The following is a 15532-nucleotide window of genomic DNA, read 5'->3' on the forward strand; positions in this document are numbered from 1 at the left end:
TAACTAATTTTCAGTAACTGTTTATGTATTTAACTAATTCTCATTAACTGTTTATGTATTTAATAATTCTCATTAACTGTTTATGTATTTAACTAATTCTCATTAACTGTTTATGTATTTAACTAATTCTCATTAACTGTTTATGTATTTAACTAATTCTCATTAACTGTTTATGTATTTAACTAATTCTCATTAACTGTTTATGTATATAACTAATTCTCATTAACTGTTTATGTATATAACTAATTCTCATTAACTGTTTATATAATTAATTCTCATTAACTGTTTATGTATATAACTAATTCTCATTAACTGTTTATGTATTTAACTAATTCTCATTAACTGTTTATGTATTTAACTAATTCTCATTAACTGTTTATGTATTTAACTAATTCTCATTAACTGTTTATGTATTTAACTAATTCTCATTAACTGTTTATGTATATAACTAATTCTCATTAACTGTTTATGTATTTAACTAATTCTCATTAACTGTTTATGTATCTAACTAATTCTCATTAACTGTTTATGTATATAACTAATTCTCATTAACTGTTTATGTATATAACTAATTCTCATTAACTGTTTATGTATATAACTAATTCTCATTAACTGTTTATGTATTTAACTAATTCTCATTAACTGTTTATGTATATAACTAATTCTCATTAACTGTTTATGTATTTAACTAATTCTCATTAACTGTTTATGTATTTAACTAATTCTCATTAACTGTTTATGTATATAACTAATTCTCATTAACTGTTTATGTATATAACTAATTCTCATTAACTGTTTATGTATATAACTAATTTTCAGTAACTGTTTATGTATTTAACTAATTCTCATTAACTGTTTATGTATTTAATAATTCTCATTAACTGTTTATGTATATAACTAATTCTCATTAACTGTTTATGTATTTAACTAATTCTCATTAACTGTTTATGTATTTAACTAATTCTCATTAACTGTTTATGTATTTAACTAATTCTCATTAACTGTTTATGTATATAACTAATTCTCATTAACTGTTTATGTATATAACTAATTCTCATTAACTGTTTATATAATTAATTCTCATTAACTGTTTATGTATATAACTAATTCTCATTAACTGTTTATGTATTTAACTAATTCTCATTAACTGTTTATGTATATAACTAATTCTCATTAACTGTTTATGTATTTAACTAATTCTCATTAACTGTTTATGTATTTAACTAATTCTCATTAACTGTTTATGTATATAACTAATTCTCATTAACTGTTTATGTATATAACTAATTCTCATTAACTGTTTATGTATATAACTAATTCTCATTAACTGTTTATATATATAACTAATTCTCATTAACTGTTTATGTATTTAACTAATTCTCATTAACTGTTTATGTATATAACTAATTCTCATTAACTGTTTATGTATTTAACTAATTCTCATTAACTGTTTATGTATATAACTAATTCTCATTAACTGTTTATGTATATAACTAATTCTCATTAACTGTTTATGTATATAACTAATTCTCATTAACTGTTTATGTATATAACTAATTCTCATTAACTGTTTATGTATTTAACTAATTCTCATTAACTGTTTATGTATTTAACTAATTCTCATTAACTGTTTATGTATTTAACTAATTCTCATTAACTGTTTATATAACTAATTCTCATTAACTGTTTATGTATTTAACTAATTCTCATTAACTGTTTATGTATTTAACTAATTCTCATTAACTGTTTATGTATATAACTAATTCTCATTAACTGTTTATGTATATAACTAATTCTCATTAACTGTTTATGTATTTAACTAATTCTCATTAACTGTTTATGTATTTAACTAATTCTCATTAACTGTTTATGTATATAACTAATTCTCATTAACTGTTTATGTATATAACTAATTCTCATTAACTTTTTTATGTATATAACTAATTCTCATTAACTGTTTATATAACTAATTCTCATTAACTGTTTATGTATTTAACTAATTCTCATTAACTGTTTATGTATATAACTAATTCTCATTAACTGTTTATGTATATAACTAATTCTCATTAACTTTTTTATGTATATAACTAATTCTCATTAACTGTTTATGTATATAACTAATTCTCATTAACTGTTTATTTAACTAATTCTCATTAACTGTTTATGTATATAACTAATTCTCATTAACTGTTTATGTATATAACTAATTCTCATTAACTGTTTATGTATATAACTAATTCTCATTAACTGTTTATGTATATAACTAATTCTCATTAACTGTTTATATAATTAATTCTCATTAACTGTTTATGTATTTAACTAATTCTCATTAACTGTTTATGTATTTAACTAATTCTCATTAACTGTTTATGTATATAATTAATTCTCATTAACAGTTTATGTATTTAACTAATTCTCATTAACTGTTTATGTATATAATTAATTCTCATTAACTGTTTATGTATATAACTAATTCTCATTAACTATTTATGTATATAATTAATTCTCATTAACTGTTTATATAATTAATTCTCATTAACTGTTTATGTATATAACTAATTCTCATTAACTGTTTATGTATATAACTAATTCTCATTAACTGTTTATATAATTAATTCTCATTAACTGTTTATGTATATAACTAATTCTCATTAACTGTTTATGTATTTAACTAATTCTCATTAACTGTTTATGTATATAACTAATTCTCATTAACTGTTTATGTATTTAACTAATTCTCATTAACTGTTTATGTATATAATTAATTCTCATTAACTGTTTATATAATTAATTCTCAATAACTGTTTATGTATATAACTAATTCTCATTAACTGTTTATGTATATAACTAATTCTCATTAACTGTTTATGTATATAATTAATTCTCATTAACTGTTTATATAATTAATTCTCAATAACTGTTTATGTATATAACTAATTCTCATTAACTGTTTATGTATATAACTAATTCTCATTAACTTTTTATGTATATAACTAATTCTCATTAACTGTTTATATAACTAATTCTCATTAACTGTTTATGTATATAACTAATTCTCATTAACTGTTTATATAACTAATTCTCATTAACTGTTTATGTATATAACTAATTCTCATTAACTGTTTATATAACTAATTCTCATTAACTGTTTATGTATTTAATAATTCTCATTAACTGTTTATGTATATAACTAATTCTCATTAACTGTTTATGTATATAACTAATTTTCAGTAACTGTTTATGTATTTAACTAATTCTCATTAACTGTTTATGTATTTAATAATTCTCATTAACTGTTTATGTATTTAACTAATTCTCATTAACTGTTTATGTATTTAACTAATTCTCATTAACTGTTTATGTATATAACTAATTCTCATTAACTGTTTATATAACTAATTCTCATTAACTGTTTATGTATATAACTAATTCTCATTAACTGTTTATATAACTAATTCTCATTAACTGTTTATGTATTTAATAATTCTCATTAACTGTTTATGTATATAACTAATTCTCATTAACTGTTTATGTATATAACTAATTTTCAGTAACTGTTTATGTATTTAACTAATTCTCATTAACTGTTTATGTATTTAATAATTCTCATTAACTGTTTATGTATTTAACTAATTCTCATTAACTGTTTATGTATTTAACTAATTCTCATTAACTGTTTATGTATTTAACTAATTCTCATTAACTGTTTATGTATATAACTAATTCTCATTAACTGTTTATGTATATAACTAATTCTCATTAACTGTTTATATAATTAATTCTCATTAACTGTTTATGTATATAACTAATTCTCATTAACTGTTTATGTATTTAACTAATTCTCATTAACTGTTTATGTATATAACTAATTCTCATTAACTGTTTATGTATTTAACTAATTCTCATTAACTGTTTATGTATTTAACTAATTCTCATTAACTGTTTATGTATATAACTAATTCTCATTAACTGTTTATGTATATAACTAATTCTCATTAACTGTTTATGTATATAACTAATTCTCATTAACTGTTTATGTATATAATTAATTCTCATTAACTGTTTATGTATATAACTAATTCTCATTAACTATTTATGTATATAATTAATTCTCATTAACTGTTTATATAATTAATTCTCATTAACTGTTTATGTATATAACTAATTCTCATTAACTGTTTATGTATATAACTAATTCTCATTAACTGTTTATATAATTAATTCTCATTAACTGTTTATGTATATAACTAATTCTCATTAACTGTTTATGTATATAATTAATTCTCATTAACTGTTTATTTATATAACTAATTCTCATTAACTATTTATATAATTAATTCTCATTAACTGTTTATGTATATAATTAATTCTCATTAACTGTTTATGTATATAACTAATTCTCATTAACTGTTTATATAATTAATTCTCATTAACTGTTTATGTATATAATTAATTCTCATTAACTGTTTATGTATATAACTAATTCTCATTAACTGTTTATGTATATAATTAATTCTCATTAACTGTTTATGTATATAACTAATTCTCATTAACTGTTTATGTATATAATTAATTCTCATTAACTGTTTATGTATATAATTAATTCTCATTAACTGTTTATTTATATAACTAATTCTCATTAACTGTTTATGTATATAATTAATTCTCATTAACTGTTTATGTATATAACTAATTCTCATTAACTGTTTATGTATATAATTAATTCTCATTAACTGTTTATGAAATCAATACACAGTACTTGAGAAGACATTGGCTTCCATGCATATACTACGTGTATCTCATATGGCTTTTGTTGTCTGCCATAGCAAAAACAGCCAATACATCCATCTTCATCAACAATTCCACATGGAGGTGATCCTCTCTGTCCGTGTGTTTATCTGTATATTGCTATCATCTCTGTTACCTGTGTGTGTTATCGGAAATGCAAATGGGTGGTAGATCAATGAAACATGAATTAAATAATCACGAAGAAACTGCTGTCATCAATGGTTTTAAATTCAAAGGATTTACATCACGGGTAGAGAGATTTATATCACTGGCGACAGATCCAACAGAATTCAAGCCTAAAGGAACTTCACACGGAAATAGACGTGACTTCAATTTGAACATCGTTATTTGAACTTTTAGTAAAGAGAATTTAGATGAAAAGTATGCACGACTGTTTGATTACTATTATTATTTCATTAGCAGAAATGAAGATAAAGAATTGAAAACCGTAATCAATCTCACATGTCTTATAAAGAATACAGAAAATGACGATCGCGAACAGTGGTCAATCTCACATGTCTTATAAAGAATACAGAAAATGACGATCGCGAACAGTGGTCAATCTCACAGGTCTTATAAAGAATACAGAAAATGACGATCGCGAACAGTGATCAATCTCACAGGTCTTATAAAGAATACAGAAAATGACGATCGCGAACAGTGGTCAATCTCACAAATCTTATAAAGAATACAGAAAATGACGATCGCGAACAGTGATCAATCTCACAGGTCTTATAAAGAATACAGAAAATGACGATCGCGAACAGTGGTCAATCTCACAAATCTTATAAAGAATACAGAAAATGACGATCGCGAACAGTGGTCAATCTCACAAATCTTATAAAGAATACAGAAAATGACGATCGCGAACAGTGATCAATCTCACAAATCTTATAAATACAGAAAATGACGATCGCGAACAGTGATCAATCTCACAGGTCTTATAAAGAATGAAAAAAATGAAGAGCATGGTGAACATAGCAGGGTACAAGCAGCAAATGATTTTTGGATTTACAACTGTTCAAGAATACAATCTATGTGTTTCTCTTTTAAAGGAATGTGGAACCAATCTAATGAATATGGCCTTGTACAAAGACGCATGCGTTTCTTTTAAATTCTCTGTTTAGCAGGTGATTGATTTGCGTCAGCAAGGAAAAAACAATGGTTCCCGATAGCCCATGGTATATAGGATTACTTAGCAGTACATTGCTTCATAGAATATATCCGAAATCGTGTTTAATTAAATCTGAATGGTCCGATGTTGATTTGTTTTTTGTTTTATTTTTCAAGTGTACATAAATACTTTAATGCAGCTGAATTAGATTATGAAATTATTAACTTTCTCTTAATTGCATGCTTGAAAACATTCATATTTTCATGCTAAAGAAAACAGTGAGAAGATTATTCGAACAGTAATTATAGTGGGAACCCATAAATGCATTTGCCGCTCGTGGAGTGAACTCCTGCGCATGCGTAGAGCATATTCGATTCAAATAGTGAAGCAAGGAGTCCAGCATATATGTGAATTACATCAAGTTAATTCTGCTTTCTCAACTTTTTTCGTCCTTCGTTGTTCAAACACATGATCTGTTCAATTAAGACTGGTGTCATTTTTCGACGATTCAAAGCCAAGTCTGGCTATGTGTCTCTTAATACCCCATGCGTATGTGGGGAATCTCAACATGACGTACATACATGTACCTCTGACGCAACTGTCTATATTTAGGTTTGAAAGAGCGTAAAGCAACAAATCTATTTATCAATTACTAAGAGATATTCCATATTCTTATTTCTCTTAAGGGAATGTGATGCTGAATTGAAAGCAATTGCATTCTTTTAAAAATAATTTTATGATAGAAAAGGTCTTTCCTGTTTTGAAAAATGACAATTTTTATATATGTTAATGAGTTCGTTTTACATGGTGGAAAATCTAGACCATAGAGATTTAAGATACATTGTCATTATAATAATCCTTTTGAAAACAAGAATGACAGTTTTATCTTTGAATATTATGCAGATGAAAGTGTTAACATCAAACAATGATGGGTTTATATTCTATGCTGGAGGAAGCGCTATGATAGACAACTCAGCAGACTCATATGGTGCAATAATATACGGGTACACTGAAACGGAAGTGCTTTTATGGAGACCGGATCCAACGACGACCAATGGCTACTTGGTTTACGTGGATGGACAATGGGGTGCTGGGAATAACAATCAGCAGAGCACTCTGGTGGAGGTTACAGTACAAGTTATATCATTGTCTGGTGTGTTCTGATGTTCACCCCCTCCCTCCTGGTGAAAGTAGAAATTTATAGGTTTAAGCAAGAAAAAAGTTAAAATCTACTTAAAGAAATGACCGTGTATCAATATATATCCGAGCACTACAGTCTCGTATAACCGCTATATCAGTTTATATTACTATTTATATTGCAGGGTCACCATGCACAGGAACAAACGATTGTTCTCCTCAGTGGACGTCATTAACAACCACGTGTACACCTACCGGTAACAAACTCAATCTAAACTTATATTTCATGAATTACATATCAATTCTCTCTCTTTCTTTCTTTCTTTCTCTCTTTCTCCCTCTGTCTTTCTCTGACCTGTTAGTTACAGCGTTCATTTCTTGATACTACAAAATGTAGGTCTTAAAGCACACATTCTAGCTCCAGTCTTGTGATAGGTCTAAGAGGTAGACATAGGCAGCTATTGCATAAATGAAGTATTTAGAAGTGTCAGTCACAGGTCTTTCAGATATGATCTTTAAAACCGTGGTTCTGTCTCGCGACAGACGATGGTACATTAAAGTACTACGATCTTGATCTCTAAGCAACTACAATTCTAAATTTGTAATATATCATCTGCGGTTAGTGATCATACCTCAATGTGAGCGAACAATTTTGGAAGGGATGTAAAATCTATCTCTCTCTCTCTCTCTCTCTCTCTCTCTCTCTCTCTCTCTCTCTCTCTCTCTCACATTCTCCATTTTGTCTGCATTTGTTTATGTTATAATAGATGTACTTCGAGTGATCGTTGTACGTTTATCGATATTTTTTTTCTCCTCGTAGACTGTCCCATCCCGGGAGATATCGCCAACGCCTACAAAGTTTACGATGGAGTAACTAATGGAAGCACCACAGTGTATGCCTGCATGCCTGGATACACCGAGAGCTCTTATGACGTGGTGATAAGCTGTGTACAAGGAACATGGTCAATAACTACAATGTTCTGCAAAGGTACATCACACTGGCACCTCCGTGGTCATCACTCGTAGATAGAATGTTAAAATTCCTTTGCAAAATGTACAATAGTCAGACATACACTGTAGTTATATAATGAAGAAAGTGGAATTGTAATCTTACCCCAACGCACAACATGCAGAGGATATTTAACTCATTTGGGAAGTTGCATGTCAAGGAAACTCTAATGAAAACATTCTTCTCAAGAACTAGTGACTAAATGTGTTCAAACTGCATTTAACATGTAAACATCTTTGTGTTGTGTAAATTTGATTTGTGGAGCTATAAAATTCAACGGGATTGGAAGCCATGCCGCAATCATAGAGTTAAAGGGGCGCGGGCATGATTTGAACGGAAATTTTTCAAATTGTATTTTTCCATTTTTATAGTTTACAATGCTTCACTAAAGTATTTCTAATGATCAACCAAAATTGGGATATAAATATTTTGAGTTATAAGTGAGATATAGCACTCGGAATTATTTGTTATGTAAACAAGGCTAGTGCCTTGTTTTTGTTTACTTTAGACTGTTTAATAGAAAATATCGTGTTTAAAACAAAATCAGATGTGCCAAACGCGAGCACATATTTAATTGTGTTAGGAATTATCTTATTAATTGAAAAAAATCTGCTTTTAATGAAACTTTTACTAGTTTATTTAACCTACCTTATGCAAACAAAAACATCACAGGGCCTTGTTTACATAACAAGGACTTGTTACCTCTGTATCGCTCTAGTACCTTGACTACTGGCATTCAAAGTTTTGCTAATTATTAGTAAGACATTAGTTAAGCATTTCAAACATTAAAAATAAAAAAAAATTAAGATTTGTTTTGCTCAAATCGTGTACATGTCCCTCTAAAGGGATTCTCATATGTTACGTCACTTCTTAGATTTGACCCAATGCACCAGCTTCTGTAATCAGATTTCGTGCACCTCCAGAAACTTTGATATTACATGTAATATCAGAGCTTTGTTCTGGCCTTACCATTCCAAGAATTTTGTCTCCATGTTTCTAGGTAACTGTCAGCCCAGAACGAGGAGGTGTAGCAAAATCATCCTGAAAAATTCGTCTGGACACAACTGACCAAACATATTCATCTACAATATTTCAATATGTGTGAATTAAAGCATTTCATAATTTATATAATACACACCTCTATAATAACATTATTCTGCATACAGTTATCGTAATTTCAATTCCTCGATCGATTGATTGATTGAGATTTTACGCCGTTTTAGGCAATAGTTCAGCCATTTTACGGCAGACGATTCATGGTAGTGATAACATGACTCAACTGGCATATATGGTAACTTATTATACCTACGCTGTTTACAATTAGATAGATTTGAAAAGAGCTCTTTTAAGTCCAGATTGTACAACTTTATTGATAATTCCAAGTTTATGATATTTTCTTGAAAAAGAATTGGTATATTATTGGTATACTATTTTTTTTTTTTTTTTGTTATTGTTCAACATTGTGCACTCTTTTCTTTCATGTTATGACATCACATTTTGCTGTTCCATGGCTGCTCTGTTAATCGTTACGTACTTTAGGCGGGAAATTTGAAATATAAATAAAAATTGCACATATTAAAATATTTTTACAATGTGAATATAAGCAGAGAATTTTTATGTTTTGAAAGATCTACAATTGTAGTCTCATAACTGCAACGGGATACCTGTGTGCAAACGCACGTTATTCAGTTTTTATGCACACATCGTTGCAGTTACGACACTTCACCTTTCAAAACATGATAATTCATTGCTTGAATAACATCCCTTCAACAGTGCAATGTACATCTCTATAACATTTTCTCTGCAATACAATATACACTTGTGTAATATTTCTTCAACAATGCAACACACCCACCATTGTTCTTTTACAGTGTAATTCACGTCTTTATATTACATTCCTTTTACGGTAAAACATGTCTCCGTAAGATTAGTTTTATAATACAATGTACACATATTCACCTATTTTTTCACAGTTGTATGTCATCAACCTCCCGCCATTGCCAACGCCGACGTGTCTGTCCAGAATAATGTCGCCAAATACTACTGTTTAGCAGGGTTCTTCGCCAAGGAGAACACAAACGATATCATTACCTGCATCAGCAATGTGTGGCCAGCCACTGACTTTGAATGCATTCGTAAGTATGAAGGACTGGATATAACGAACAGTGTGTTCTTTAACAGTATGGGTGATCTTTGTTCCGATAACATCATTATCTTGTGTTTTATTCAGCATATTGTACGTGGTCCCGTCACATATATTCATCACTATCTTGAAATATCTGTACATGTATAACATTTTTTCTTTGTGCTAAACAATCTACCAAACAATGTCTTTAATTATGAATCTAATTGAATTGCCAATTATCTTACTGATGGTAGATCTTAATCTGGGCCCTGTCAGTACCTGTCCGAAACACTTTCGGGTGTCTCCTGCACTACTGTGCAATCATGTTAACAACGTTATGATAGAAAGCTTGTCTATTATGTTAACATAATTATAATAGATAGCTCGCATATTATGTTAACAGAATTATAATAGATAGCTCGCATATTATGTTAACAGAATTATAATAGATAGCTTGTCTATCATATTAACAGAATTATAATAGATAGCTCGCATATTATGTTAACAGAATTATAATAGATAGCTTGTCTATCATATTAACAGAATTATAATAGATAGCTTGCCTTTCAGTTTTGGAGACCTGCAGTTAGCTGCAGAACTGTAGCTCTCTGAAAATATATTGTGACGAAACAGGAGCTACAGATCTATCCCTTCTAAAAACCCTTCTCGTGTATATCATTATGTGGACTTTACCTTGCACCTTAAAGGAGAAGGCTTATATACTAAACAAAATTTCTAACTCCCCACCTAAGTTTTGTCGTCCACTGGTTTTATTTTCTATTATTTTGACATAGGTTTTGATTGGTATGAAATAATAACATCTTCAAAAGAAGTCAATTTTTTTTTCAATGTTCATTTATTGAAATATTCAATTAAAAACATGAAAACTTAACAGTACCCTAAATTTTGAAATTCTCAACAAGCAATACCGGATGTGTCCCCCATTCGCTCGAATAACTGCCTTGCACCTGTTTCGCATTGAGGTCACGTAATTGTGTAAAAACCTTTGTGGAATGTTATTCCAAGTGTTAGTAAGGTTTCTCTCAAGCTCTGCCAGATTCTGCGGCTGGGGAAGCTGTCTTACTCGCCTGTCTACTGCCTGGCACCTGTTTCGCATTGAGGTCACGTAAATGTGTAAAAACCTTTGTGGAATGTTATTCCAAGTGTTAGTAAGGTTACTCGCCTGTCTACCTCGTCCCATGCATGTTCAATGGGATTGAGGTCTGGACTGCAAGGGGGCCAGTCAATTACGCGGATATTGTGACCCTGCAGCATCTGTTGGGTGGTTCTTGCCGTGTGTGGGGTCGCATTATCCTGCATAAGGACCATTCCGCGATTTACTTGGATGTGCGGGATTTTCACTGGCTGTAGGACAAGGTTTTGGTACCTTGCTGCATTCAGGTTCTGATGGATTGGGATCATTGGTGTTTTTGTGTGAAACGATATTCCCGCCCACACCATGACAGAACCACCTCCAAACTGTCCTCGCTCCCTTACACATGCGTCGATATATCGTTCGCCAATTCTGCGGTAGACGCGGGACCGTTCATCTGATCGCCTTAAAATCTGGACTCATCTGTGAAAAGAACTTGTCCCAAGTCCGCGCGCGTATACCTCAGATGGCGTCTTGCCCACGCTAATCGAAGTTGCCTATGTCTTGCAGACAATACCAACTCTACATAAGACCTTCTTACCCGCAATCCCCCTTCCCTAAGTCTGTTTCTCACAGTTTGATCACTGAGGGGTCTTCCATGTGTTCTCAATGTGCGCCTTGCTGTTGCTCGAGCTGTCAAATGCCTGTCACGTAAATGGGTCACTCTTATGTAGCGATCCTGTTGAGGGGTTGTTACACGCCTTTTGGGCCGTCGGCGTAGATCCGCTACACTTCCGGTTCCATTGAATTTTCGGATTAGGTTTGCGATGGTCTTGTGGTCTCTAATGAAATTTCTAGCAACCTGTGAAAATGATCAATGCAATTGAATTTTTAAATTGTTTCCTACACTGTGTATCTGAAAGTTTTTCGCAAAAGATCGAAAGTAATGGAAGAAAGCAAACCTCTCGTAAACTGCAGCCAGCATGGACCATGCCAACTGCTCTTGTGCGTTCCTCTGTCGACATGCACCGCATTTGACTTCAGTAATTTTGTGTTTTTCAAATACAAATGAGTGTATTGAGAACAAGAAAACAAAGAATTTTGAAAAACAAGCCAGAAGAACCAATCGAGCACGAGATTTTCAATTTCAACAAAACCCGCTACGGTCCAGTGGCTACGAACGCGTTCTTGAAATTTTTGTGCTAAAAAGGTCAGCATTTTAGTTAGCTGACGATATTATAAATTACAAATTGCATAACTGCAAAGGTTTGTAAAATTTAGAAATTATTAACTTGGGGAGTTAGAAATTTGGTCCAGTATATATACATTGCCTACTGATTAATCCCCTTTATGTTATACATGATACAATGCTGTTTAGAAAATAATAATAATAGTAGTAGAAATGATCTCTCTAGGAAGTCAAAATTAGATAATGATTTCATGAATGCAATTGTAATCCGTCATGCCGAATAGTCGGCCAAAGACAAAATGAAAGATCGTTCATAATTTCAAAATTTAAAACTCAGAATTGCGAATATGTTTATAATGTTGGTTTTTGTCAAGTTGACAAGTTAATGGCAAAATTATGAATGCTTGTAGTTTCTTCTCGTGAAATGCAATAATCGAAAACATAATGCACTACATTAATGACAAACAGAAAAACTGCTAAATTGTAAACAGTGGCCTGATTTTTTGGACATTGTCAAGTAGTGTATATAACCTAATTTCGATAAAATGTATTTAACTTTACAGTTGTAAGGCACGAACTTCCCAGAACTGTCCCGTGCCATTTCATATCTGACATATTGGACAGTTTTCGACTTACTTTCAAGATCCATGTCTCGTGCAAAACATGTTCAACCAAAATAAAAACTTTTTCGGTATTTATCCATGTATTTGTACAAATCAGTATCTGTTAATGAATTATTGCAAAAATCCGTAACAGTGACTTATAATCATGGGGAAAACTTAAGATTATCGAAAATATAAGATGCATATCGTAATAAAGAAAATCATCAATATATCAGATCGTTGGCCTTGGGAAGGGGTGTCCTTTGTTGAATGAGATGTATATAAGTAATACAATTATAAAACTATAAGATAATAAATAGTGGCCTAGTCAAAACTATTATAAATATAACTAACACTGAGCACCTACACAATGTTGTAAACCAATCGCACCTTCTAGGCTTGTCGGGAAGACCCGAGAATGTGCGATTGGTGGCATGGTTGAAATGTTCTGGGCGTTTCGTTTTGGAAACTTCCATTAGGCGGATTCAACAATAAAATCACGTAATGAAGAAACGGACAGGCATTTTTTTAAATTATTTATTCAACAATTATTAAAAATCATTTATTCTGTAAGATCAGAATCAAGCATTGATAAACAACGGATTTACTTCTTATGATTTCATATGAAGCAGAATTTTTTCGAATTAAACGTCTACGTGAGAAGAAAAAATATCTCGCTGTGGCCTTCAATTCAACATTTAGATATATCGTCGACGTTTAATCTATTAACAATAATAACTTTCATTCATATGTCGATTCGATATATCCCTGCGAGCTCGAAATAAAATATATCACAGAGTCGTCCATTTCTGCTTCATATTGAGATACTTCAATGAAAGTAGATTTTAACGGCAAACTAACAACTCAACTTTATTACAAACGGGGTGATTTCAGCTTCTCTGTCGTCAACTTTCCATATTTATGTAGCAATATTCCATAATCATTTGCATATGGTGTTTATATCTCTCAACTGATTCGATACGCAAGAGCTTGTTCTGCGTATGGTCAGTTTTTAAATCGAGGCAATCTACTGACAAACAAGTTGATGGTACAGGGGTTTCAACAGTCTCGTTTAAATTCAGCATATCGCGAATTCTATGGTCGTTATAACGATCTAGTTTGTTAATACAACCTACATGTATCATTGGGTCAAATGCTCTCTGGCGTGTTTCATACTGATTATTAGAGCGTTCGTGGTACACGGATTTCGACTACGAATAACTCCGTTTATCTGATCAAAATATAGGGCTCACGGCGGGTGTGACCGGTCGACAGGGGATGCTTGCTCCTCTTAGGCACCTGATCCCACCTCTGGTGTGTCCAGGGGTCCGTGTTTGCCCAACTCTTTATTTTGTATTGCTTGTGGGATTTATGAGATGGATCAATGTTCGTTATCTTCGCCTTCCATATCGTATCATCTTAAGGGTGTACTCTCCTGGTACTTTTACCGCGAGTGAGTCTCCATACTTTTTAAAGTTGTAACTATGGGGATGCGTGTGTTTTATTTTGTATGCACAAAGAAGAACATTAATATCTGTTTTTATTTGTAAGTAATGTTAATTAACTTACAAAAATTAATTAAAACATGGCCATTTTTTATTTATTTTCTCATTTTACGACATTCATGATGACGTTACGATTGTAAACAAACTCGAACTCGAAGACACACACTGTACGATGTCGCATTTAGTCTATTCTAAAGCAGTCCAGAAACATACATGAAGTAAAACGGCGGTTATAGATCAGTCTGCATCCGATATTCTCACAAGTGAGTGGCAGACAAAGAAAATTACAGACAAGCTGGCACAACCACGCACATGGTGACACACTACAGTACTGTACATAGTGTCAGATGAGAGGGGGGGATGGAAGGATGTTAGCGATGTAGTACCCGAATCAAAGGCTGCTGATATAGTATTGAATGAATTCGTAAGTTTTTCAATATACAAGAATTTTTTTTATGAAAATAAAATCTACAAACTATGTAGATCTGTACCTAAATTGATATGCAATCTTTCCGATCCCGCCTAGTCGGTCATGAACGAATCTCGCTCCTAACGTTCAATGTATCATTATTGAAGCATAATTTTGATTAAAAAGTGTAATCTAGATCATTGTTTTAAAAAATCGCCAAAGTATACAGCGAATTTAATTCATTAAAGGGAGTTCAAAGGGAAAAGGAGGGTTTCTCCAATCTACAGAATTATTCGTGTACAAATTAGTTAAAACAAAAGATAATTTCGTTGACTACATATACATGTATAGATATGTTTCTTTTGGGCAACTAGATTGATAATTTGTTTCTAATCAGTTCTGGAAAATTAAATTATTTTATCGAAATTTTATTTTAATTATTCCTTCAAAGTGTAATTGTCAAAAAGTTTTAATAATGTAAAAATGTGTTTATAGGGTATTGAAAATGCACATTTAAAAAAAAAAATCCTGATTAGAATTTCAGCATATATGTATATTTCA

The 15532-nt window shown here is 30.8% G+C and overlaps 1 protein-coding gene across 1 annotated transcript in view; it reads left to right on the forward strand.

Moving 5' to 3' along the window:
• LOC125675027 (uncharacterized) overlaps nucleotides 1-15532 on the forward strand; it is a 48159-nt gene that overhangs the window by 29000 nt on the left and 3627 nt on the right. Inside the window, exons 7-10 of the mRNA XM_056159034.1 lie at nucleotides 6806-7055; nucleotides 7225-7296; nucleotides 7860-8027; nucleotides 10022-10183. Coding sequence (XP_056015009.1) covers nucleotides 6806-7055; nucleotides 7225-7296; nucleotides 7860-8027; nucleotides 10022-10183 — 652 coding nt within the window. The remainder of the gene's footprint in view (nucleotides 1-6805; nucleotides 7056-7224; nucleotides 7297-7859; nucleotides 8028-10021; nucleotides 10184-15532) is intronic.

This window comes from Ostrea edulis, chromosome 3 (assembly GCF_947568905.1).
Source record: "Ostrea edulis chromosome 3, xbOstEdul1.1, whole genome shotgun sequence".
NCBI lineage: Eukaryota > Metazoa > Mollusca > Bivalvia > Ostreida > Ostreidae > Ostrea > Ostrea edulis.